Source organism: Amphibalanus amphitrite, unplaced genomic scaffold (genome assembly GCF_019059575.1).
Source record: "Amphibalanus amphitrite isolate SeventyFive unplaced genomic scaffold, NRLGWU_Aamphi_draft 001940F_arrow, whole genome shotgun sequence".
Lineage (NCBI taxonomy): Eukaryota > Metazoa > Arthropoda > Thecostraca > Balanomorpha > Balanidae > Amphibalanus > Amphibalanus amphitrite.
Genome location: NW_024883433.1, coordinates 56,858 through 84,586, shown reverse-complemented (window position 1 = coordinate 84,586; position 27,729 = coordinate 56,858). Strand labels below are relative to the sequence as shown.

At 52.2% G+C, this 27,729-nt stretch overlaps 2 protein-coding genes across 2 annotated transcripts; both read right to left on the bottom strand.

Moving 5' to 3' along the window:
* On the bottom strand, positions 1–22,775 carry LOC122375859 (the record flags this gene model as incomplete). Its single annotated transcript, XM_043355424.1, has 7 exons — positions 22,683–22,775; positions 21,434–21,502; positions 10,914–11,035; positions 5,605–5,655; positions 5,100–5,240; positions 1,326–1,537; positions 1–226 (listed from the first exon to the last, which is right to left on the bottom strand). Coding segments are annotated over exons 3-7 (721 nt in total), but the record flags the coding sequence as incomplete, so codon positions are not given.
* On the bottom strand, positions 14,795–19,246 carry LOC122375860 (uncharacterized protein K02A2.6-like). Its single transcript, XM_043355425.1, has 2 exons — positions 17,969–19,246; positions 14,795–17,914 (listed from the first exon to the last, which is right to left on the bottom strand). The coding sequence occupies exons 1-2, from the start codon at positions 19,082–19,084 to the stop codon at positions 15,098–15,100; spliced, it is 3,933 nt and encodes a 1,310-aa protein (XP_043211360.1). The 5' UTR covers positions 19,085–19,246; the 3' UTR covers positions 14,795–15,097.
* Positions 22,776–27,729: the final 4,954 nt, after the last annotated feature.

The following is a 27,729-nucleotide window of genomic DNA, read 5'->3' as shown; positions in this document are numbered from 1 at the left end:
TCTCGGCAATGAAGACAACAATGAGCGTCTCCAGCCTCTCCGACTCAGACATAGAGTCGATGAGGTTTTTCAGTGTCGATATGAGGTAGTTTTGCACCTCACGTTTGACTGTGGGCAGTCCCATGACCACAGTCACGTCCCGCCGACCCTGACTGACGTGTAGCGCCGGTGTCAGCGCGTCGGGCCGGCCCAGCAGGTGCGGTAGGTAGGTGAGAAGACCGGGCACCTGGTGGGGTCAGAGGTGAGCGGTTAGAGGCTGGGTGAGAGCCGACAGGATAGTTGTCAGGAGAAATATGGAGCGGGCAGCAGTATAACACAATCTATCAATTTGGATAAAGAGCGAGATCCAATAAAAATACATACACTTCGCACTTAAACTTCCACTTTCCACAAAATACATACATGTACTTTCCACTTCTATCTCAACATTGAAAATCCCCATCCTGCGATATTTCATCAATACTGGGAGTCAGGGACGTACCCAGGGCGGGAGACGGCGGACGGGGCGCCTCGCCTCCCCCCTTGGGGTTTTCAGGGCTTCCGGATGGAATCAGGGCCCCCGCGGGCCGAAGGCCTACGTTGGCCAAAATCACGTCCGAGGCGAACGAAATTCACGGAAATCCCAAAAATCGCGTCAGGACAATCAGAGCCCTCTGACCAGCATGACAACTAGGGTCCTTCTGGGCCTCCTGTAAATAGCCGCTAGTGTCTGTGTCTGACCGCTAGGGTCCATCTAACTCCTCAGTAGAGAGGAGGCCCTCTGTAGGTAGGAAGTCCTCTGTAGTGAGGATGCCCCTTTAGAGAAGAGGCTCTCAATAGAAAGGAGGCCCTCTGTAGAGGGGAGGCCCCCGGGATTCCTCCGTTCCCTCCACCACCCCCCCCCCCCCTTGGCCAAATCCTAGGTACAGTCCACAGCAGAAGTAATGTGGGGTTTCAGTCATGGGTATGTTCTGCTTCTGAAGCTTAGGAACGATTAGCCAGACTACAATGAAACTTTGAATGTAGCTTATATGTATCGTCACCCTTGCAGCTGCAACTTTAGCTATTGACATCTTCTTTTCGATCACTCCGCATTAAACAATCGCCAGTCAAAGCCAATCGTTGAGATTGGTAAAACCCTACATTACTTTAGCGGTGGGCTGTACGTGCCTGCTGGAAGTTTCGGAAAATGCTGACGGTGTCACGGCCATAACAAGTAGGTACTGTGAATGCCAGCTTGAATTATTGATGTTACAGGAAGTCGCTTAAATTTTAAGACAAGTCCCAGAAGTGCCGCACCGCGTCCTATAATCGTGCACTTCCCGTGTCACATCAAGCTTGCCTACCTCCATATCGCTGTTGATCTCCTGCAGATGAGTGAGCGGCACCCCGGAAACAGCTGCTGGCAGCGCTCCGGGCACCGTCCGACCTCGCGGGGTCGTCGTGTCGTTCAGCTCATGTGGCGGCGCGAGCTGCGCCAGCTGCTGCTGCGACGGAGGTAGCACTGGAGGTCCCTCCTCCTGCTGCCGCTGCTGCTGCTGGGACGGCGCTTTCACAGCTGAGGGAGGAGATTGGCAATGTTGGCACAGCGACAGCGGATATGATTGCGTATGACGGCGGGCTGACGCATCGGGATGAATGAGGGAGGAACACACGAGCAAGGGCCACTCGCACTAGCAAACAACGTAAGATGGGCTAGCGTCATAGCGCTGATCAATGTCAACCCTACTGCACCAGCCACAGTAGGCAAACTAATCCGTCAGGCTACACGCAAAGGTTCACTTTTACCGAAATAATGCAGAATCAAAGAAACTAAAATAACACCTCCAATGGAAACAAATTAAAAATGCCCGACTTTACCAACGCCAAACAATGTGAGCCCTGACATATTCATACACCTACCCAGCTATGCGCGCCATTGCGCCAATAGCCTCACGGCATGTATGACGACGACACGCCAACAACAGGCTCGCCCCTCGCATTACTACAATACAGTGGCAGTGCCCCGCCCGCCCAATTCGTTTGTATTCAGTCGATCTGTATTCAGCCAATATACACGGACCCACAGTCCATCCCACGATTATGAGAAGAATCAATACGTGTCGTCCGTAGCTACTCGTCGAAAGGCATTGGGAAAAGGGACAGACAGGTACGACAGATAAGTAGCTCATAATTGTGTCAACACACACAGTAGGTAGGTGATGACACACAGTAGGTAGGTGATGGCCCACACGTAGTATCGCTTTTTCCGTAACTGTGTGGTACCAATAACAATTCATTTAGTAAAGAGCGTCCCTTCGATGGGATCTCAGGTTTAATTCATTGATAATTATAAAACTATAGTGAGATCGATGAAATACTTTGCTCAAAATTCTTAGAAAAATGAAGGAAAACAGAATTTATATAAAAGAGACTGACATTTCATTCTTGTGGCTTCTTCAGAGTGACCATTTCAAACATTCATTTATGGGAACAGAGATGGAGAACGCGCGGATAACATTCTTTGAAACACTGATCACAAGTTGTTGCTACCATAAATAGCAGTGCTCAATTTAACATTAAACCCTCCCCATTAAGTAAATGATAAAATAAGCACATAATTTACTATCACCATCCTCCCCAAGACTAGCAGCATAAGCATAAGGAAATGAAAATCGCATGTTTGAAGCCATCAATAAAACACGCACGACAACTACCGAAATGTAGCAATTACTTATGATTGGCACCTACTCCAATGCATCAATACATCAATTGACACCTACCGAAATGTAGCAATCAACTATGATTGACACCTACTCCAATTCCTCAATACATCACGACGAGCACCGTGCAACATAGTACCGACATATCGATCAATGGTTGACAATAACATAGCACAGCTCAGTGCCATGGCCCACACGAGTATCACTTTTTCCGTAATTGTGTGGCACCAATAACATTTAATTTCGTTAAGGAGTATCCCTTCGATAGGATCTGAGGTTTAATTCGTTAATAACTATAAAAAGCAATTACATTTGGACGTGGGACGGGAGGGGGCGCTGACGCGCCACGGCTGAAGTTACAGCCGCGCCGTCCCGCTCCCGTCGCCGTTTTATTTCGGAGCTGAGCTCGGCTGGGCGGCAGCTTTATTCCTCTCACTCGATCGAGCGCGGCTCAGCCGAGCCCCAGCGGCGCTAGTACAGGCCAGCTCCATTTCCGGCGCGCCGGAGACGACCATGGCGCGCCGTTTGCGCCGCGTCGGAGGCACTCGTGGTGCACTACCCACGGCGTGTCAGAGGCGCTCGTACTAAGCCAGGATTTGTAGGGCGGGTTGGGTAGTAGCGCATGGGACGTGTCGACTGGAGCCTGGTCGATCCCGGGTCACTGGCGTCAGCCCCGCCCTCCCTCGGCTCTCACGCCCCCCCCCTACAATCACCACCATCAGCACCAATAACTAACGAGTCAGCGGTTGAAGGTCAACAGGGGGACCACGCCCCCAACACCCGGATACCTCCACACGCACGTCGTACGACCCCCCCCCCCCGACCCACAGCGGGCCGATCCCCAGGGTATCGAGCGCCCAACGACACACCTGTCCTACAAATACCGACCACTTTGGTGATGGTAAACACTGGATACATGATGGCAAACACAGGGCAGATTAAGTTAATTGAGCATGGTGGCTTTTTCCTGCACAAGGAAAAACAACGGTAGAAACAGAAAATGCAGGACGATAACATATTGCGACACAGACGGCACAAAACAACGGAATCAAAGCCATTGCGCTTGCTCCACATTAGCGCTTGACGAAAATGTAGGCAGCTACCACTACGACAATGGAAAGAAAACTAGCATAAAACAAAAATATTTGGGAAAATAGCAAGTCAAAATGAAGAAAAGATATTTAAATTTTCAAATGCAAAATACAACTAAAAAGCGGAATATTTATTGCAAGGCTTATTCATTTACCCATGCCAAATATTTAAATAGTGACCCGAGCTTTACCAAATAACAGTTCAACTTGCGAAATATTGAACTAATTTAAATCATTAGTGAATAAAGACCTGCCAAAAGCATGCCACTTATTGCCACACGCACAATGCATGTGGCTTGCCAACACAATCAGATGGCCGGAAACAGAGACGCTGAGTCAGCCACTAATAACAATAGACCAATCTAATGGTTCCTGCACTTTGAATAAAAGTACGCACATGTGTGGTGCATTCATATGCCTGCCAGACACTTTCAATGGTTATGCAACAGCCGGTTGGCTCGGAATTAGCTTAGTGCGTGGCGTAGTCCGCCCCCCCCCCCCCCTGGAGTACCGAGCTGGGATGAAGTTACAGGTCGCCCGTACCTGCACAATTATTTTCATTTTCAAATTTCGCCACAGGCCTTAGAGGCAGCACAACCTCTCCTATGTTTCATTTACCTCACCAGTCACCACCGAGTCGGACCGACCATTCAGCCACCTCCGTCCCCACCCATCTTCGTCCCCTCCCCTCTCATCTCCGTCTCCGTCTCCGTCTCCGTCTCCGTCTCCGTCTCCGTCTCCGTCAGTCCCGACACTCGCCTCTCCGTCTCAATCACTGTCGCCGTCACTCCCCATCTCAGATTCGTTCCTAGCTGGGTCAATCCATTATCAATGGATCGTCTCCGTAACCCTCTATCCCCCCTCGGGGTAGAGAGCTGCCCCTACATTCACCGGTCATAGGCGAGTCCTCCTCCAGTCCTCCACGACTCACCGTCACCGTCATAATCACCGATCACCCCGATCTTAGGCTTATCCTCGTTTCTGTCTCCATCCTTATCCCATTCCCGGACGCTGTTCGATCGCCGTCTTTTTAATAAAGCAGGCTACTAGCTTGCTGATAGAAAATAGAAATGGTGTTAGTATAAGTGGTGGTGGTAAGTGGCGAACCACTATTAGTTTTTCGGCTCCTCATAAGTCGAAATCACGCAGTCTTTGCGTTTCATAATTCATCAATGAGAGCCCAAGAAACGCCAGCAACGAACTACCATATTGAGAAAACCGACAGCGTGCTGATAAAAAGACACCGAACGGCGCTTCACTGTCCCCGCCCTCGTCCCCGTACCCCAGCTATGCCCCGATCCCCACCCGTCTCCCTGCTCTCACTCACCGGCGGCGCCGTAGGTGTCCAGCTGTCTGTTGAGCACCATCACGTCTTTCCGCCGCTCCCTGTTGGTCATTTCGGCGTGCTGCACGCGCTGGCGCAGCTCCGCCAGCTGCTGAACCAGCGTCCGTTCCAGCCGGGTGTCCACTGCGGCCAGAGGTCACAGAACAGCAGGTCAGGGTGGTGGTGCAGTGACCAGGTCAACACGCAGAGAAGCGGGGAGCAGAGAGAGCAAGTCAGGGTACGGGGCGCGGGGAGCGGGGTGAAGAGAGCAGGTCAGGGCGCGGGGAGCAGGGTACAGGTCAGGGCGCGGGTCACAGCGCGCAGGTCAGGGCGCAGGCCGAAGGGCGCAAAGAGAGCAAGCAGATCAGGTCAGGACTTAAACTCGCATTTATTTAGGGTCTTAATTATTTTCACTTTCATAAACATAGAGGCGTGTCTAATGTCGATGAAGGTAGAACAATGTCCAACTGCACATCAAAACTACGTTTGCGAAGAAGATAAAACGCACCTGTTTTATCACTCCCTGACGGAAGACCCCTGCCGGTACAGTCCGAAGGATCTGAAGGAACAGGCAAGGTGTTGGATGGGTTAGCATAAAATGCTATGATGGAAGAGGGATAGGTGAATTTATTAACAAAACATCGTGAAATATGATTTTTTCGTCGAAAAAGTAATATTTGGAGAATCCAAGCAAAAAATCGCAGCACGGAACATAATTCTACAAATTGCGTGCTGATGAATTCCTTGCTCCAATTAATTCAAGTAGGCACTTCTTCGCCTTCCATCTTCATTAGATTCACAAATAACGCGATTTGTTAATTAGATGGTGCACATTCTATTTCAGCCAGCTGTTGGCTTCCCGCTAGAGTGAAATCTGGCAGAGATGGTAACTTTAAGACGGACCATTTTAACTACAGCCCGTGTCGCCGCCAGCCATGAAACACAGTTCCAAGTTTAAAATATCGCCTACTTTGAGCATCATACGTATGCGGATAATACCCCCCAGCCGGCTATTCCTAGCTTGGCAAACGGCCAGCGGCTGCCTGTAAGGGCTCAGCGATCCGACGCCACTTATGAAGCGGCTAAGTCCGCTGGGCCGGCCATTACGGCGACAAGTGTCTATTTTGGCCCGGCCCGCCGGGCGCCGGATCCTGCCCCCATTCAGCTGTGTGTCCTTGTGGCTGTGGGCCCGGTTCACCCAGTCACCGATAGGTCGGGTCATCGAACCACCGCAGGGTCGGGCCACCCAATCAGAGGAATGACGGGTCATTCAGCCAGAGTTAGGCCGGGTCACCCAGTTACTACAGGACTTGTCACCCAGCCACCGCTGAGCCAGGTCACCCGGTTAGTACAGGCGAGGCCATCAAATCACCACAGGGTCTAGTCAACCAATCAGAGTTAGGTCGGGTCACTCAGTCACAGTCTTCCCCGGTCACCCAGATTACCCAATTACAGCCCAGTACAGCTACAGCCCAGTACAGTCGCTCAGTCAGACGCATTTCCAGAAGCAGAGCCAATTTACTTGTAACTTTGGTGATTTAGCGTTACGAGGCCGGCATTCACCAGCAGATGAACGTGATGGCCATGTCGTCTCCACACCACCCGGCCTCCCATCCCTGATCAGCATGTAGGGGTAAACGTCAGCATCAAGAGGTCACGAATGGTCACAGGCCTGGCCCATGGGGTTGATGTTTACATCACTAGGCAAGGGAAAACGCAACGTTAGGCGGCACTGAACACTCATCGTGCTGATTCAGCATCCCTGCCAATCATTCAGCAGTAACGTACAATTACTTCAAACAACTGATTTAGGGCTTTCCAAAGGCGGCTCAATGCTCATTCTTTTTAAAGAAAGCTTCATTGAGTGACGGAACGGAGGACAAAACAATACATTGACGCTTTTTACGTCAATGGCATTCATTCTGTGAATGTCGCAGTAGTATTAGCATAATCACGTTCTATTTCGGGCGAACTACGTATCGTGCTCGTATTCGTCTCACTCTTCAGAATTTACATGCAGCTAGGTGATGGAAAAGAGGGGATAATAAGCTTATACAAATGTGGACGAAAAGAGCACAAACATAGCCACTGCCATTAACCAGCAAATATATAAATCAATTGTTTATCTAGGTAACGAATGATTGACCACAATGTGAGGTCATTGGCATTCAGACGGGCCGCATTCCCTTCAGCCGTCAACTGGACCCTGTTGATCCCAGCAGGGCTCATAATGTGTGAACCAGTATCGTTTTGACGTGAGGCCTTCGTAGGTAGGGACACCGAGCCAGATAATGATAGAAAAGAGCGGCTGCGCGAGCCTCCCTTCTCCCCCCCTCCCACCCCTCCCTTCTAAGAAAATGGTCTACGGCACAGAGCAAAGCCACTGTCACACCCGCATTCTTCTTCAATGTCAGAAATGAGCAACCGCAGACACTACTTTGCTCTGTGTTTTTGTTCTTAACGATGCCCATCTGTTTATCTAGAGCGGGTGCAGAGCGATAAGCCAGGCCCGTAGCTGGTCGGCATTGGATTGTGTTACAACAAAGCAGATCCTCGCACAAGGCCAATATCTGGTGATTGTTGACTCCAGAAGGCAAGACAGATCCCAGCGAGCGGAACGACCATCTGCTGGGGTTCAGTATACCAAAAAGATCCGCACTGGTGGCCGTACGATCGGCTCATACCGACTTTGTCCCCAAATGCTCGTTCTTTGGAGCCCAGCAGCCTTGTTTCGTTTCGTGATACAGTCGCTGCCTGTGGTTACAGGTGTCCAAAGCCCGGTTGGGACTGCTAGCTCTAACTGATCCGTGCGCTTGTGGTCTTCGATGAGGAATAACAGGCCGCTGGAGATAGAACGCCAGGTGCAGTGTGCAGGCCTCAAATCTTAGCGTCTATTGTTCAGTGGGCATACAGGCTCAAGCGATAAGCTCCAAAAAAAATCCGCCCACATGCTAACCTCCTCCCACACTCGTCGAGCCGCACACCAAACAACAAGCCAAACCCACTACTACGTTGGACCCAGCAGCTCCCCACACCGGATCCCCCACGCCGGGTCCGGTCGGGAGGCGGGCAGGACCGGTCAGACGCGACATCCGATACACACCTGTTACTTGATCTGACCCGACCCACACCGGCAGCTGTGTGCTACAGGTCAACCAAAGTGGGTCCAACTCTCCAAGATGGTGGCGAGATGGGCGCACAGCGACTCTGTTCCTAAAGCGTAAAATTATACACTTAGCTCAGAAATAAGATGCTTCGATTTGATTAATCATGAAAAAGACACGGTATGGTTCAGGCACTATCTCCAAGGTAATTCTCCGCAGATTAGAGCTCATTGCGCTAAGCTGACAGGTCTGTCATTCTTTCAAAGTCTTTGTCAATAGAATCCGAAGCTTTCCAAGGGGATCTCTCAGCTGTCTGCTGTTCTCCATATTCGCAAACAATCTGTGTCTCCACGTCCCTGATGTCCCGATCGTACAGTTTGCCGATGACACTCAGATCTTAGTATCTGGTAAAAAGGCTGACTTAGCTGGCTTAATCCTGAGAATGGAGCGGACTCTAGACGAGAATGTTTGCAAGGTTTTGCTCAAACAACATGAAAGTGAACGCGTCAAAAACTCGTGGATTGTAACGTGGATTGTACTCGGAACACGTCAGATGCTGAAAGGACTGCCTTCTGGTAGCATTCGCTTCGCCAATGCAACTGTTCACGAGCCCGAATCTGTCAAAAATATCGGCCTCGTTATTGACAGACATCTGACGTATCATGGCCATGTCAATTGTCAGCTATGTCGTGTCCAGTCGTGTCAAAGGGCACGGGATCGCTATTGGCGCAACAACACGAAGAACGTGTTACCGCCGTCCACGCTGATACCGATCGTGTCCTCTCTCGTATTGTCTGCACTGCGCTACTGCATATCTATTTACGGGACATGCAGCACCACTGAGCTTCACCGGGTACAAAAAGTGTTGAATTTTTGTGCACGCGTTTAAGTGGCCGGCGGAAGTATTGCCATGTGAGCGATGTCTTGGATGAGCTGAAGTGGCTCAGCGCTACAAACTTAGTCCTGTACCACAGAATATGCAACGTGCGAATCATCGTTCAGACGGGTCAGCCTTCTGCTATCGCGTGCAAGCTTGAAAACGCGACAGACCACGGACATGACACCCGCAACGCACAGAGACTGCGATTACCGTGGATACATACTGAGACGGGGCGAAGGCAGCTGCTGTATAGTGGTGTGGACGCATACAACGCGTTCACTGCAGTTTATGACGGGCGAATGACATTTAACCCTCGCATGTGTGCGGCGTTTGCCAGCTTCTAATGTGTAGGGGGGGGGGGGGGGTCGGTTGGACCCCCCCCTTGCCGTTTGGCCCCTGATCGAGATAGAGCTTCGCGGAAAAAACGAGCGTGTTGCCCGTGACGAGAGGAAGCCGATGATACCCAATTTTAAGGTCCTAGGTCATTGGTTGACCTTCCAGGTCAGGTCAATGACCCAAAGTCGGGAAAATCGGAACCTGTTAGAAAGTCGTAAAGTGTGGCCGCTTAGGGGTTTTTCGGGGTGCTGATCACGAATATCGTGTTAGTTTTGATCACAGATGATGTCTTGAAGCATTTAGACCAGGTCGGGTCAGGTCAGGTCAGGTCAACCAGTAGGCGTCGTGACGGGTATTCGTAGTACGTGTCAACCGCCTCTGACAGCTTCGTAACATGTTACGAAGTCACCAAAACTACTTCGTAAATGTTCAAATGGTTGCTAAATTCGAATTCAGCTCCAAAAACTAGCCTAGAAACATGTAAAACTCGAAAAAGTGACCCGAGGTCACCCGAGGTCACCAAAGGTCAATGACCTGACCTGACCTTCAGGTGACCTTGACACACACGGGAGTAACATCAAATCACATGTTTGAACGTTTGAAACCACGAAAAGCTTGCAAACACGCGGCTAGTGCGAGCCGACATACGCGAAATCGCGATTCCGGCCAAACATGGTCTCGGAAAAGAGGTCACAGGTCAAAGGTCATTTGGGTCAGGGTCATGAAATTTTCAGGGTAGGTGTAAAATTGATCAATGAGAGGGTACTGAAAGTTTCGTCGCGATCGGCCGCTTTTTACGCGAGTTATTCGCGAAAAACCATGGGGGGGGTCCATCCGACCCCCCCCCCCTACACATGCGAGGGTTAAGAGAGCTGTAAAAGTTCACTTGCTCCAAACTCAGACGTGAAGACGTTGACCGTATGCCGATTCACTGTGATAATGAACATGTGGTGTGACTGTGACATCGTGCCCTTTTTTAATCACTTGACATTGCGTTAATGAAAAGTCGCATTTATGTGAATTTAACGTGTATAAATGAACTTGAACTTGAACTTGAAAAATGCCTGTCATCCAGCTGTCTGTAAACCTACGCAATTAACTTGTCACATCAGCAAGGGTAAAAAATAACAATAATTGTGTCTCACATAGATACTAAAGTAATGCACAGCCCAAATTTTCCATTGCACTGCCATCGGAATCACTCGCAACAATGCATACCGAGCATAAAAATGTAGATCATTTGGCTAAACACGCCAAAGCAGCCTTGGGGTGCAAGGAACTTGATGCAAGAGGAGTTAGGATTGCAGCTCTAACCATGACGATCTACTGCCTTTGTTCTGCCGCTGTACTGGCGCTGCGTTGTTAAGCATGGAACTTCCACATGGATAGTACACGCTGCAACACTGAACACATCTGAGGTGCCATTATTAGATGAACGAACAGCGTTACACCCACACACGTTTCTGCCTTGCTCGTTAGACGCGGTACGGCACTCACCTGGCTGGTTGAGCAGCACGATCAGCGAGAAGGGCAGCAGCAGCATGGCCAAGCAGAAGGCCAGCTGACGCCGAGAGCGCGGACAGCCCATGGCTGCCGACGGTCGGCCGCCGGGCCGCGCTCTGTCGGAGTCGACGGGGAGGTAGTGAGATATTGACACAAGACACCGATATAGGAACTAGTAGATGGTCAGCGATCGACGGAGCGCCGTGAGATATAGACACAGAGCACAGATGGAGGGCGCTGGTAGATAGTCAGCGTCAGCGATCGCCGGGCAGCGCTCAGCAGGCAGAGGTCAGCCGTAATCGGTCAGCGGCCAGCGATCAGCAGTCAGTATTTGACCGACTAACGAACGGTCAGCATCAGTCCTCACTGGATCCAGCCTTCACAATCTTCACCTGTCGCTATACGGCTCAGCAGTCTGCCCCTGCTGAAGGGGCTGTAGTAGGCGCCACACGAGCACAAGGCACTGCTGGACGGGTAAAAAATTCGACACCAACACGGAATGCGTCCAGCTTCGAGATTCGACGGCCTGGTGAATCGCCGGCACTACAGAGCACCTCTCGCGGCACGCACACCGGTCTGACCGCACCCACCGGCCGCCCCGGGCTCAGCCGACCGACTGCCGACGAGGTCCGTCCGCAGCCGACGACGAGAGGCGGCCCCCAGTCGTGCCCCCCCCCCCCCCAGTCCAGCACTCGGACCCGCCTGGACCGACCGTATCGCGACTGCACCAAACGGTAGGATTACACCCACACAAGCGGATCTGGATTCTCGCCTGTGTCGGTTGTCGCTGGAGCCTACTTACATATTCCCACAATGCTCCGCTTTTGCGTGCAGTAATTTTTCATCTTTCCAAGCCCCACAATGTGAAATTCGATTGCACTCTTCGCTATGACGGAAAGCTTCCCATTTGAATTACATAAATACATATATCGCCGGTCCAAGCACGGACCCCAGGCCAACCCCTGGCGCGTCCACTCTGCAGCACATACCGGGTGACCACAGGCGCGTAACGACGGGGTACGCGGACCATTGTGTTTGCACTGAGGTCCCGGAACAATGTGACGGTCCGTCACGCCCGTCACACTGTCCGGTCACGCCCGTGACGCCGCCCAATGGCCGTGACCGCAGTCATGTCACCTCTACGGTGTACCATGCCCGGTTGGAGGTGGGCGGCTGGCCAGAAGGACCCGATCAGCTGGGACGCTGGTTAAACAGCATAGATGGACGTCTATTTTATCTGAGCTGAGATACCAGTGGATTTCAGCTCAGATATAACGCCGCCCAGACTGGATTCTGGTCCCGTTGGGCTGTTATATTGGTTTGTTTAGCTGAGATACCAGTCTCGCCAGGCTTGGGTGGCGACAGAGTCATTGCATTCAACAACCAGAGATAGCGCTCCGAATGAGCTTAACAATTGACATATCCTAGCTGACCGCTATCATTATTCATTACGTTCATTATTTGGACGTGACCGGTGCGCCCCTAAGTGAGACTGTGAGTGCTCCTTTGATATAACGCGTGCTGTGTTTGATGTAGCCGCAAATCCAGCGAGGTGCGATTGTGTAACATATTTGGACATGATTAATGCTGACGCTGAACTGATGTAGCAGGAGACTATCAGTGATCGGGTCAGATGGACTCGTCAGTCTCACAATCATTGGTACAGATATATTGATCCGTAGTAGCTTATAGATACGTTCGAGAAGCCCAATGCCTTAGGACGCATCTTATGTCTCTCAGTGCTGGTGCCATGCTCCTATTCTATATGTTCACTGCCAGCCAAAGCACAGTATAGTGGGCGCCGGCGGTGCGCCGGCCCGGAGACCTCAATGACCGTCTTTGCGACAGTGGTTCGGACAAAAAGAGGGAGAGAGGGCAGAGCCAAGGGAGGAGAGAGGAGACTCCCAAACCCACACTCGCTCACAGAATACGACTGAGCCCTGTGATGCAATAACGAATACAGGCCAGGGCACGATAACCGAACGTGACTGAGCGTACAGCGTACAGCGCACATCTCGTCCCGTTTTTCCACTCGGCAGTAGACGTGACAGCTCGGTATTTATTAATGCCCGTGTAGGCTCAGCGTTCACCCGTGTCACAGCGCACGGAACGCACGGTTTCCGTGCACAACGGACACGGGATCCACGCATCACTCGTCAGACGGCTGAAGGCGATAATTGACTGGTGACCGAACAGGGCCTGGTAACTGCTGGAAATTAGCCAGCGGCCCATCTCCAAGCTACACAATAGATTGAACTATGTACAGCTCGTCATAACACATTCAGGCGAAGAAAAAAAAAACTGGATAATCGAGTTCTTTTTCAGCATGCAACTTCAAGGATGTTTCAAGGCTGGACCAAACCAGTTACCCAATTGGTGACTATGATGCATCAAAGTATCTAGCAAAAACAAAACAAGGAACTAAATTAACGACGTAACATTATCTGGCCCAGGTCTGAAGAGCATAGAATTACAATAAGAAAAGGTATGGCAAAGCAATCAGTCGCACACTCACGACCAGACCCAGATAGAGACACTGTATAGAGAAGCCGGCCTCTGTTCAGTCAATCAGCGATGAAGCACCGGCCAATCAATTATCAGAATAAGATTATCAGAAGCAGTCAGTTGGGACTCCCACATGGATAAGAAAGAGGAAATCATCTGCTTTATCATCGAGTGTTTTATCTGAAGCCTGCACTATATGGAGTTAGCTGACGTGAGGAAATTCTTGACCTAGCTTCACAACCGGGAAAATATTATCTAAAAAAAAAAGACCTAACAGCACACAAACAAAAGCACTGGCGAATGACGCTTTACAAGTCACCACTGTGACAAACCCAGTGTTACAATAGTTAGCAAAGCAAAGTATCACACGGTCAAAATCAGCCAAAAAGCCCAACCTGCATCCTGCAACCGTGCAATAATAAAAATAGTTCCTGGTGGGCGGCATGTGGTAACTACTAACTCGCGATTTATATAAACCAAATTTAAATGCAAAATCAGCCTACCACGAGTGACCCAGCCTTCCTTCCGTCCGTTACACAACGCTAAAAACCGCACATATTCAGCCATACACCAAAGCTGCGCGAGTCCCACTATGTAAACTCTCGCCTCTCGTCCCTGTGAAGTAGAGAAAGCGGTGCGGCGAGTGCTGGCGCTGTCCTGAGGGAACTCACTCCCACATGCTGCACCCCACACACACTCGGCAGCACACGGTGTCAGTGAGGTCATCAGTACGTGCGAGAAAACCCCGCCGGAGGCGCTACCTGTCTGGCCATCTCGCCGCCGACCCGCTCCATGGATAGATAACCCCTGGTTACGGACGGTCTGTGAATACGAGTGTGACGTCAGATACACGGGTATGACGTCAGAGACACAGAGGTGACGACAGAGGGACACGAATGATGTCCCACAATCTGATAAAGATCACACGTAAGCGCATTGAGACCGTTCACAATATACATGCGAAAACTGACGGTTAACACCGGGAACCGGTAGGCGTAGGAAGCAGGAAGCTGTCACGTAGGATCGATTTACGAGAGAGGAAGCTGACATTTGAACTGACATTTTACACTACACACTGACCGCTAACCCAGTGTTGTAAGTCACATTTTTTGATCAGTTTCGATAAACCCGGCCAGAGGAAGGGGTTAACCGGAATTACTTTGTGCGAGTAATCAGCCCTTTACAGACGGTGCATGCAATCTTCTTAATTAGGTAATAATCTGATCGATGACGCACTCAGTTCACCACCGTGCAAGACTGATTGGAAATGGTTGGCTTATGGGTTGCTAATCTACCCAAAGTTCAATGTAGCTTGATCGAGACCTGCCACAGAAGCTCACATTCCATATACCTGTGACGTAATGGTGATCTGTCCGTAGATCACCACCAGCCCGGCCGGCCTCACAGCCGACAAAACACACCTTTCAGTTCCGAGCTCTATTCCCCGACTCACCACGCTCACACCCGCCCGGCGCCCCCCAGCGCTGCGTAGACGACCCCGCACAGTTATACATATCACTCCTCCACCGTAAGATAAAGGCAGTCCAAATCAGTAAGCAACAAAGGACTAGACATTCCTGAACTAAAACCGGTGGCTGTTGCAAAAAAAAAAACGATTGACATCACACAGGGGAAAGACCTGCATTAGCACTATACCACTAGTGCCGTGCAGTTTACGTCTCGAGCAGCCGAAGCGGCACCCTTCGCTCGCGGTGTGAGCGTCTCACACTCACTGAGGGTGAGCTGGGGGATCCAACACCACCGCCACCCTCACGATCAGCACTCGCTCGACCAGCGACGCTCTCAGACAGTGACGTAGAACAATCCGGAACCGGCAACACCTCCCTTTCCACCGGCGAGCCTTCGGCCGACCGAGCTCGCAGGTGATCCAGATGCCGTCTGAACACACGGCCATCCGGCAGCCTCACATCACACTGACTGCCGGAGACAGATGCCACCACGGCCGGTTGCCAGGGCCTCTGATCCACTGCTGACACATAAACCAGATCACCGGGCGCAAACTGTCGCACTGCAACCGAATGGCGGTTGTTGGCCAGCGTTTGGCGTTCCTGATTGGCTCGGACACGGTCGAGCAGGGCGCGGTCCGGCTGCAGCCGCGCCAGGTGAGTGACCAGCGGGCGCCCATGGAGCAGCTCCGCGGGCGTCACTCCCGTTGCTGAATGGGGTGTCGTCCGGTAATGGAACAGAACGCGGCTCAGACGCGTTTGCAGCGATCCATCAGTCCGCTTCTGAAGCCCCGTTTTGATCACCTTTACGGCGCTTTCTCCTTGCCCGTTCGACTTGGGGTGGAGAGGCGGGGAGAACACCTGCTGCACTCCATTACGCGCTAGAAAATGACGCAAAGCCTCTCCCGTGAACACCGCCGCGTTATCGCTCACCACCACGCGAGGGACACCGTGCTCCGCAAACGCCATCCGCAACCGCTCAATGGTCGCTTCTGCTGTAGCCGACGGTGTCAGGTACGCTGAGATCCACTTCGAGTGAGCGTCCACGATGACCAGGATCATCATCCCATGGACTGGCCCCGCATAGTCCATGTGCAGGCGGTCCCAGGGCGCATCCGGGTACGGCCACGGACTCTCAGACACCGGAGGTGCCCGCGGCCGGCTCAGCTGACAGGCCTGACAGCTCTCAACCGTCGACTCGATAGCTGCGTCCATGCCCGGCCACCACGCGTGGGCGCGAGCCTTTGCTTTCATGGCCACCACTCCAGGGTGGCCTTCGTGCAGAAGCGAGAGCCACTGCTTCCGAAGGGCCGTGGGCAACACGATTCTGTTACCCCACAGGACCACTCCATTTTGAGCACTGAGTTCGAGGCGACGCCGATAGAACGGTTGAAGTTCCTCATCCACTGGCTCCGTCCAACGACCGTTCATCACCGCCTGATATGCGCGCGACAAAACGGGGTCACAGTTCGTGCGTCGACGGATCTGCTCGATGCGGATCATCTGGTCCACCGACTCAAGAAGACAGACAATGTCCCCGGGGTCTAGAACACTAGCAGGGCACACTGCCAGGGGCAGGCGGCTCAGTCCGTCGCTGTGAGCCTGCCGTGCCGAGGGGGCGTACACCAGCTTGTACTGGTACGCTTGCAGCGCGAGTCGCCACCTGGCCACCCTGGGCGATACCATCAGCGGCAGAGGCTTGTCGCTGCTTAGCAGACCCAGGAGAGGTTTGTGGTCCGTCTGCACAGTGAAGTGCCGACCGCACAAGAACTGGTGAAACTTTTTTACTCCAAAGACCACCGCCAGTCCTTCTTTGTCCAGTTGACTGTAGTTGGTTTCTGCTGCTGCCAGGCTCCGCGATGCATACGCCACTGGCCGTTCCATTCCGGAACAGTCCACTTCGGACAGCACTGCCCCGAGCCCGTAGGGGCTGGCATCCACCGACAGCACGAGCGGCAGGGTCCCGTCATAGTGAGCGAGGCAGGGCGCTTGCACCAGCAGCTGTTTGGTGCGAGCGAACGCCGTGTCCTCCGCCCGGCCCCAGCGCCACGGCTGACCCGTCTTCAGGAGGCGGTAGAGCGGCGCCGCCACGGAGGCCAGATTGTTCATGAACTTTGAATAATACATGAGCAGGCCGAGATACGCCTTCAGCTGTTTTACGTTCGCCGGTCGCGGTGCCTCCACGATCGCCGTCACTTTGGCTGCTGTGGGGTGGATGCCATTACAATCCACCCGGTACCCCAGGTACTCCACTTCCTTGGCCATCCACTGACACTTGCTCGGGTTGAGCCGTAGACCAGCGTCTAGCAGACGCCGCAGCACCGCGTCCACATTGCGCCGGTGCTCCGTATCGTTGCGGCCCGTGATGCACACATCATCGAGGAACACGGCCACGTGCGGCAAGCCGGCCAGCAGCTGCTCCATCATGCGCTGGAACGCCGCTGGAGCTGATGCTATTCCATAGACCAGGCGTGTGGCTGCCATCAGGCCTCGGTGAGTGTTGATATCGGTGTAGCGCTGACTTTGTTCATCCAGGGGCACCAACAGGTACGCTTCCTTGAGATCCAGGCGCGTGAACTTTTGGCCTCCGGCCAACTTTGTAAGCAGCTCGTCGATTCGAGGGAGCGGATACTGCTCCACCCGTGAGGCTTTGTTAACGGTAAGATCATAGCTACCGCACATACGCACCGAACTCTTGTCATTCTTTAGCACTGTGACGACCGGCGCTGCCCACTCCGCTGTCTTAACGGGTCGTAGAATTCCCCGTTCGATCTGTTTGTCCAGCTCCGCATTCACCAGCGGTTGCAGCGCAAGAGGGACGGGCCGAGGCTTGTAAAACTTGGGCGAGACCGACGGATCGATATCCAAACTCACAGTCTGCTTGCAGGTGCCACCGTCGTCCTGGAACAGCGCCCTGTACTGCTGCTGCAGATCCCACAGGGGTGCTGCGATACTGAATATGTCGTTCCACGGTAGCCGCAGCTTGGCCAGCCAGTCCCGGCCGAGAAGTGACGGGCCGTCACCCCGAACCACGAGCAGAGTCAGTGTGGTCTGCTGGCCGCCGCACGAGACGTGTGCAGTCAGCTGACCGCGCACCGGCAGTGCATCTCCAGTGTAAGTGGTTAGCGCCACTTGACCCGGCTCCAGAGGGGTGCTCTTCAGCTCTGAGCGCCACACAGATTCGCTGATGATCGTTCGGCTCGCTCCAGTGTCGACCTCGAACACAAGCGGCCTTCCATTGACATCCACCGTCGTCCTGTAGGCAGGAACCCGGTGTGGAGTATTTGTGGCGTTTACTTGATACATGTCGCCATCCGGCTCCGTGTCGTCTGCCAGTACCGTGTGTACCGCTCGGCAGACGTTCCTGAGATGGCCCACTTTGCCACAGCCGTAGCACGTCGCACGCCTATGGGGACACTCCTCGGCCTGGTGACTACGCCTGCCACAGCGGCTGCACGGTAAACCACCGGCTGAATCACTTGGCAAGCTGCCAGCACTGGCCGCCGTCTCGGCCGGCCGGCGTGTGCGTGTATGAAATGCGCGGGGTCGTCGCCTCAGCCCTCCCGCGGCTGGCCCCGCGGCAGCGGCAGGCGCGACAGCGGAGACTGCGTGCAGCGGGTCCGGGCCGGTCACTGCTGTGCCTGCCAGCGGGGCTGCCGATGAGGCGATATCCTGCAGGTCAGCGGCTGCTGTCTCCATCGCAGTCGCTATCTTGACAGCCAGTTCGAGCGACAGATTGTCACCTTCCTGCAGTAGCCGCTTCAGCATTCCCGGGTTACTTATCCCACACACGAACCGGTCCCGAAGCTGCTCAGTTAGGCGGTCTCCGTAGGCACAGTCTCTGGCAATGCGCCGCAGCTCTGCCAAAAACGCTCCAACTGTTTGTCCGGCTTGCTGCGTGGTACGGTTGAACCGGTACCGTGACACAATTATAGCCGGTCTCGGAGCGAAATGCCGCTGCGCTGCCTCCGCCAACTCTTCGAAAGTTTTCGTGGCTGGCAGATCAGGCGCGAAAATGCTGCGCAGAGTTGAATACACTTTGGGACCACAGACGCTCAGAAACACCGCACGTTTCCTTGTCGCTGACGAGATCGCATTAGCAGCCAAAAACTGCTCAAAACGCTCTAGGTACTCGTTAAAGTCCGAGCCGTCGTCGCCGTACTCACCGACGCTCCCGATAAGGGCCGACGCCATGGTGGTTCCACCACCGGTCACAGGCAAGGCGAGAACGGTCTCAGCCTCGTCGCCACTTGATCTGTCCGTAGATCACCACCAGCCCGGCCGGCCTCACAGCCGACAAAACACACCTTTCAGTTCCGAGCTCTATTCCCCGACTCACCACGCTCACACCCGCCCGGCGCCCCCCAGCGCTGCGTAGACGACCCCGCACAGTTATACATATCAATGGTACGACAAATTTGGCGATAAATTCATGCGGCCTTCATTGGTACACCTTTCCGCTTCTCCCCTATTCCTTTCTATATGCAGGCACCACATGACACGTGTAATGTGTATGCCAGACACATTATCATTTATGATAAACCCTATTGCAAAATATATCAAGCACCCATAGCCAGCGCCGAACGCCTATGTAGCTTTACATCAAACAAATGATTTAACGTTCATTTGTCGGTTTGCATTCCTCATGTAATCCATTTTGAATACTTAGAATGTATCGCTAGCGTTACATAACTTGGAGGAAACAATGCTTGAGGGCATTTTATTGTTATCATGCAAACCGATATTTCACAATGAACAGATTATACGAAAACCATAAAGACATGCTCGCACGAAACTCGTTGGAAGATACAGACAGGTAATGTAAGACCTTGCGGGGGACTACTACCTTAAGGTTCTCCATTTCAAAGTGCCGAACACTCCTAGGGGATTTGATTTTTCAGCGTTAATGGGCCATTCGATACAGAGTCTTATCATTGTATAAGTTAAGCAGAAAAAATGCCTCATCGATTTCGGAAACTGCAGAGGGGTAAATGCCCCAAATACCCCCGTCCGCCATCCCCTGGGTCTACCAGTGATGTAACTCTAAAAGCACAATAAAATAAGAAACATAGTATAAAAAAAACAATCACAAGCGCGGGTTCACATTCACATTTAATCAATTGTGGAAATCAAGCTACCATGCAAACATTTTGACCAGCGCAGGGACTCCCGACGGCTGGAAACATCAGGAAGTCCAGAACTGATAGTGCAGCTCGCTCAACTGAGTGTAGTCAGTAGTTAGTGAGCCCCGTAAACCCGCTCTGCTGTGGCGCAGTGCGGATTCGTAACTGCTGATGGGAACAGTTTGATAGTGCACCCATGCTGACGTCTGTACCAATAGTGCCTACTCATCATTACATATCTAAATGATGGCATCAATACCGTTATTAAGTGATGTTATCAATGCCGATAATTAGTCTGGGATCTGACATTATTCTTAATAGCTCAGCCGTGCAGCTAAGATGCATAAAAATATTGAAACGAGGGTAAAAAAGGAAATAACCATTTTTACACTTGTTTCTAAGCCAGGCTTCACTCATACATAAGCCTAATCCAAGTTTCAAGCGCGACAAACGCAAAACAAACGAGTATTTCTTCCGTTTCGTATCGCTTGATGACTTGAAGCATACGGAAGTCTGGCTACGCCCTTTTTGATGTTATTACATCGTATCAACGAGCCCAATAACCGCTCATCAAGCATAAATCATGCTTGCAGCCCCAGGATATGAATAAATTCATCGCCAGCATGAGGAAACGAATAACCACATACTTAATAACACACAACAGAAAATATAAGCAAGGACTTACAAATTACAATCAAACACATCTCCAAACGGCGGCGACCATGCAATCAAAGCATTAGAGAAATTAAATTTTGGAATACGAGTAGCTGAGTCAGCTTGCAAGCCAACAAGATTGAAACGACTGATGCATCTTTGACATGCACCGCCTACCATTGGGGAATTCGTTTTCCCTTTGCCCATCATTTTGACTTTTGAGGATACCTATATGAAAGGAGGACTGACTATTTTGAAACGAGAAAATCGCCTATTTGCTTACGACTCTGTAAGCAGAATTAAGAACGATAGCGAATCTAGACCCACTAGTTTATCTACAAACTAATGAATTTTTTAATGTGAATTTACTAAAACAACTAACAAAAAGCCAAAAAGAGAAGTTTGATCGTTGATCAAAAACGATCGAAAAGATCGTTGAGGTTTCATGCTGCTTTTACACTTCTCCAGTTCTTCTTCTTCAGAACAACGAGTCTGAACTACATCTCAGACATGACATGTCCCTTATACCTATCCGAAACTGCCACTTAGAAAAACTATCAGTGATCCAATAACTCTGATAACATCTATGCATCATAGTACTTGTGAGTATCGGTCGATACCTATATTGAATCGATCATCATCTTCGAAACCCCGTCTACTATCACATCAATTCTTATCGGCGGTACTTGACAGACAGACACCAGACGGTACCTGGCCCCACAATCAGACTCTCCGCGACCGCACCCATTCAGTACTCCGTACTCACCTCAGGTATCCGTCCGTTCAGCACACCACCCGGCAACGGTAACGGCAGTCACATGTCGGTACCGTATCTCTGGAATACAGCAATGAGGGGAAAGGGTTGGTAAAAGGTGTACTGACGGGATCGCAGCTGTGACGGCACACTGTTCGACAGGTGCCTGAGAGGTATCTGACAAAGACGAATGATACACAACGACGATGACAGAGATGGCATAATGTCCAATAGACATAACATAGATGGCACACCATTCGATTATCGATAAATGATGACAGATATGGTGGCAAACACCTGAAAAGATAGTGTTTTGTTGATTGTGGAGAAATATGAGAAAGAAAAAAAATGAGGATTCCCAATAGGACTAAACATTGGACAACACTGGACTGGATTAGAGACAAACTACCTAATAGACTGACTGATTACTCAATACAGCCAGCTCAAAGGTCTTATGTTCAGTGGGCTAACCTCAAGGCTCAAGTCAAAGTTATATTGAATTAGGGATTTGTCCCAGGCCTGGTATATAGGTGGTAAAACAATGTGTTTAGCAAGCAGGTTAGTTGCAGCTAAGCAGTAAGCATAGCCTACCATTACGAGTCACAAAACAAATAACTGACTGATCCAGAAAGGTGATTTGAGATGATGTGGGGGAAGTATCTCCAATTTCCTAAAACTCATCAGAATTCACCTCCACATATGACTTGCAATGCAGTTTAAAATAATTTTTTTCCAATTCAAATTGCTCAATTGTTAGGTTTTCTTTCTATGGGAGGAAAACTTCAAAAGTAAATAATTTTTTCCTAACTTTTTGGGACTGCAGGATGAGGAGGGGGAATAGCACACGCTCCAAAGTACAGATACCCCCTCCCCTGAGCCGCCAATCACACAACTCAATCTTGCTGAAGCCATCTTGCTCAATTGTTTCAAAACGGTGCAAGGTACTAGATGTAGATAAATAAAGACATTGATGGAGCCAATCTATGTTTAAAGCTAGCCCACTCAGGACCATGGTTTCAGTAATTTCCTGCCGAAAAAAGCAGTAGCAATTGGAATGGATAGTGGCAATTCAATGTCATCGTTTAAAAACAAACACGTTTATGAAAACTTAAAACCAATCCTCCTCCCTTGGGATCTGTAATTAATTCCAATTGCATTCTGATTTAAACACAAGTCATGAAGTCCGATTGCAGGAGCAGCCTCAGCATTGGCCCATGAAACAGCGACAGACAGACAAAACATCCATCATATTTTGACTTGCCTCGAATCAATAAAACCCAAGATCTTCAGATTAAACAAAGCAGAGCAGGATATTACGGCTGAAAATGAATTACTTTATTTATTGAAGCTAATTATTCCCTTGCAGACTAATTGCATATTCGCGTAAACTGCGCTTTTGTCGCAAGCATTGCAGGAAAGTCCCCATTTGCGACAACATTTGGTAGCATAACTCAGAACTGAAGTGCTACCAACTCAAAGGTTTTTCCGCACTAGTTTCTCCTCTTGGTTTCTCCCGGTTTTTCCTGCATCTGTAAGTCTAGCTTGAATAAGCATTCTAGGGTCAGTGTTAAAGTTATTCGCAGATCAATTTAACGGTAAATGTCATTGAAAAAAGTCGTGTCAGAACCAGTGTCATCGTCAGATAACCATGGAAATTAATCACACCCAAGCTGCAGCTGATCTCCCGTCACCCATTGCCAAGCTTCTCAGTAGAAGCGCACGATGGCGCTGATAGTATTGTAGATGGCGCAGCAAACGCGATCGCCTTCTGCTGGGGCCAGCCTTGGCTGGAGCCAGGGTCTGGGATAGTCACAGGCTGAGTACAGGGTAGTCCCTCTTGAAAGAATCAGCGCATGGTCTGTGAAGTAGACAGCACGGCGTCCCGTTCAAAACTGTATTGCTTCCCGGCCGCTCACCCGAGGTCGTGTCACAGATACTGCCCGAGGCACCGGGCGAGTCCACTGGGACGAGAGGGGTGACCAGTATGCGAGGGAGAGAGGGAGGGAGGCCGCCGGTAGAGGCGAGAGCCGGTTATGACATCCCTCCACCCCGCAATATAACATAATCACAACTAACGTAACAACAAAACTCTGGTCACTTTTAACGATATCAGGCACGGAGAGCTCACAAACTTCACTCACACAACAGCCGGTCCGGCCGCCGTAACGTCTCTCGCGGACGCAGATTGTAACGCGGTGCCGGCGGCGGTCCGCCCGCCGGGACCGACGGTGACCCGTCCGGAGCAGCCGGGGCCACCGCCCGAGCCGTCAGTCCGGCCCTCGACGGTACGTCGGCATCAAACAGGTCCCGCCGCGTCCGATCCAGGTCCAGCGCCCGTCCAGCGGTCGGCGGCGGTACGTCGGCCACAGTCCGGCGCGGCCGGACCCGATCCAGATGCCTCCAGATCACTCTCCCATCCTGCAACTGAACAGCCAGTTTTACTCCCTTCCGCACCACTATCACACCCGGCAGCCATTTACAACCAGCAGCACTTTGTACACGATCAACGGCTGACACAAACACAGCATCGCCTACGCACACGGAACGTTCATAGGAGCCCCTGTCGGCGTACTGTTTTTGTTTGTCCTGGTTTTTCCTCACTCTACCACTCAGATCAGGCCTGACCAGATCCAGCGGGGTTCGCACCGTCCTGCCAAGGAATAATGCCGCTGGGGACACCTGGGTGGTTGTGTGCGGCGTTGTGCGATAGCGCAGCAGAAAACGCGCTATTTTGGTGTGAATCGTGCCTGATGTATGCTTTTTAATGCTGTTTTTCAATGTCTGAACACTACGCTCCGCCAACCCGTTAGATTTCGGAGACAGTGCAGGAGAAGTCAAATGATGAATGCCATTCGAGCGACAGAACGTCTGAAAAGTCTCAGACAAGAAACATTGTGCGTTGTCAGACACAAGAGTCTTTGGCAGCCCCCACGAGGAAAATGAAGCGCGCAAATGTTCTATGGTGGTCTCGGACGTGCATGATCGCGACGGAAACACGTCCATCCACTTTGAATGAGCGTCAATGACAATTAATACCCACCAGCCATCAATTGGACCACAATAATCTACGTGCACACGCTCCCATGGTTTTGATGGCCAAATCCATGGGTGCAGCGGAGTCTCAGGTACGTTGGCACGATAAGCCTGACATTTGCCACAATTCTGTGCAATGGATGTGATGTCCTGATCAAGGTTAGGCCACCACACATACATTCTTGCGAAAGACTTGGTGCGCGTCTCTCCGCAGTGCCCGTCGTGTAGAAGACTCAAAATTTTTGCCCTTCCCTGTGGCGGTATCACAACGCGCGAACCCCACAATATACATCCATCCTGAATGCTCAGCTCGGCTTTACGGGACCTAAAAGGTCGGAAATCTGGCGACAGCACCTCCCCGTCATCCGGCCAGCCCTCCTGAATATACTGAAGCACGACAGCCAAGACAGGGTCTCTAGAGGTCCACCGGCGAATGTGGTCCACAGTGACCGGAGACGCGTCTAAAAACTCCATCAAATGTATCGTCTCCGCCGGAACGGGGCTCGACTGACCGACCACCGACGACGGGACGGGCAGCCGACTGAGCGCGTCACAGTGAGTTTGTTTAACGCCGGGAACGAATTCAAGGCGATAATCATACGCTCCCAGCATAAGGGCCCACCTGACCACCCGGGGCGATGCCATCAGTGGGAGCGGCTTGGACTCACCTATCAGCCCCAGCAGGGGCTTATGATCGGTCCGTATTGAAAACGGACGGCCCGCCAGATAATAGTGGAACCTCTTTACACCGGCCACCACCGCCAAACCCTCCCGGTCGGTCTGGGAGTAGCGCCTTTCAGTCTCGTTTAAAGAGCGCGAATAAAACGCGATCGGTCTCTCCCCTTGCCTCGTTTGCTGGCTAAGAATGCACCCCAATCCCACTGGACTGGCGTCACATGCCAAAATCACAGGGAGTTTTGGGTCAAATGTCCCAAAACGGGAGGGCTTTTGAGCAAACGTTTCGCATCCTCAAAAGCTCTCCTTTCAATGTGCGTCCACCGCCAAGGGCGATTTTTCCGTAACAGAACATAGAGCGGCGAAAGGGTGGTGGCCAAACCCTGCAAAAATTTTCCGTAGTAATTGATAAGGCCGAGCCAGCACCGCAGCTCGGAGACATCTCGGGGCTCTGGCGCGCCCGTGATGGCAGCGACCTTTTCCTCAGTCGTCTCCACGCCGCTCCCGCTGACCTTGTGACCCAGGTACGTTACGCTGTCCACGCCCAAACAGCACTTGTCCCGGTTCGCCCTGAGACCCGCCTCACGCAGCCGGCGCAACACCTCACGCAGCGCTACATCATGACTTTCCACAGTCTAACCCGCCACGACAACATCATCGAGGAACACACACACACCCTGTATCCCCGCTAGCAGCGTGTCCATGGTTCTCTGGAACAGGGACGGGGCTGAAGCGTACCCGAAGCTAAGTCTCGTGGGTCTCAGCAATCCCCTCTGGGTGTTTACGGTCAGAAAGTCACGTGAACTCTGATCGAGAACCATCTGGTTGTACGCGGACTTAAGGTCTATCTTTGAAAAGACCTTACTGCCCGTTAAGCGTGTTAGCAGCTCTTCCACGCGTGGAAGCGGATATTGGTCCACCTTGGCCACCCTGTTGACCGTGAGGCGATAGTCCCCACATAACCTGATCTTTCCCCCTGGTTTTGGCACGACGACTAGGGGGGCGGCCCACTTACTGTGCTCCACCGGCTCCCACAGTCCTTGCTGGATCTGTTTCTCCAGCTCGGCATCCACCTGCTCGCGGAATGCCAGTGGGACTGTGCGAGCTTTGAAGAATCTCGGCTTCACATCGGGATCCACCGAAATGGTCACCTCAGCGCCACGATAGCACCCCAAACCATCGCTGAAAACTTCAGAAAACTCATGAACGAGCGTCTGAGCCCGAGAGCGGTCGGTAAGCTGACATATGGAGGGCCAGTCCAGTCGTATGGTCGACAGCCAGTTTCGACCAAAAAGAAATGGTCCCTCGCCCTTAACTACCACCAGCGGCAGCTGTGCTCGCTGCCCGCCATACTGAACATCCACCATCGCCTGACCACACACCCCTAACACCTCACCGCTGTAAGTTTTCAACAGTTTGTCACATGGCCTAAGATGGGGCCCACCGACCGGCCAAGTACCCTTGAACACTTTCTCTGAGCAAACAGACAATGCAGCTCCCGTATCTAACTCCATACGCAGCGGGCAGCCGTCCACACATACATCAACCATTAGTGGTGGTTTACGATCTACTCCCAACTGCACCCCTTGAGCACGGAACAAGTAATATGGCTCGTCCTCACCGTCATTGTGGGGCGCCGCGCCACTCTGAGAAGTCCCAGGCGTCACGGACGGCTCCGGCTGCTCCTCCTCCTCCAGCAGCCGGACACGCTGAGACCCGGCGCGGCTCCGCAGGCCGCTCTGGTGTGGCCCACGGCTCCGCACGCATAACAGTTCTGCGAGCGGAAGGGGCAGGCCGCCGGGACGTGCCGTCGGCTGAGACAGCGGCTGCAGGCACCCCGCGCCGGCGGAGCGCGGGAGGCAGCCCCGCCGGTGTCCAGGGGACGCCGATTGTCGTTCACCAGTGCTCGCCGGCTGTCGTTCACCAGGGCTGGTCGGCTGTCGTTCACCATCCTCCGTGGTGTCCCATCGACCCGTCCGATGACGGCAGACGACTCGGAGCGGCCGCTGAGCTCGGCTGCACTGGCTGCTGCCGACTCGTGGGCCTGAGCGATCTCCAGAGCCGTGTCCAGAGTCAGCCGCGGCTCGCTCAGCAGACGTGATTGCAGCCGCTCATGCTGAATACCGCAAACCAGTCGGTCACGAAGCATCTCGTCCAGCTGGCCTGGCTGAAACTTGCAGGGCTTCGCAAGCTTGCGGAGCCTCGCCGAAAACGAAGACACTGACTCTCCAGCATCGCGAGTGCAGGAGTGAAACCGAAATCTGGAGACAATTGCAGATTGTTGCGGTTCAAAGTGATCGACCAATATCTTCACAAGCTCCTTGAACGTTTTGTCTCCCACTGCGGCTGGGGCTATGAGGTCCTCCAGGAGGCTGAAGGTGCTGGCGCCAACCGCGCTGAGCAGTATGGCGCGGCGCTTCTCGACTTCATCTTCACCGACGCTGTTGGCGACAAAGTGCTGTTCGAGACGCCTGCTGTACGCGCCGAACGACTCCACTGCCGCATCAAACTCGGGCGCCCGGCTCACTGACGCTATCACTGCTTCCCTTGCCACTAATCACCGCGCGGCGCACACGTTCACCGCCTCGTCGCCATTGAAG

Excerpts from the sequence above, each read along its gene's own strand:
- LOC122375860 (XM_043355425.1), bottom strand. The coding sequence starts at position 19,084 with ATGGCGTCGGCCCTTATCGGGAGCGTCGGTGAGTACGGCGACGACGGC. Across the intron at positions 17,915-17,968 it reads CGGTGCGCGGTCAGCTGACT|GGTGACGGCCCGTCACTTCT; the intron begins GCACACGTCTCG and ends CTCGTGGTTCGG.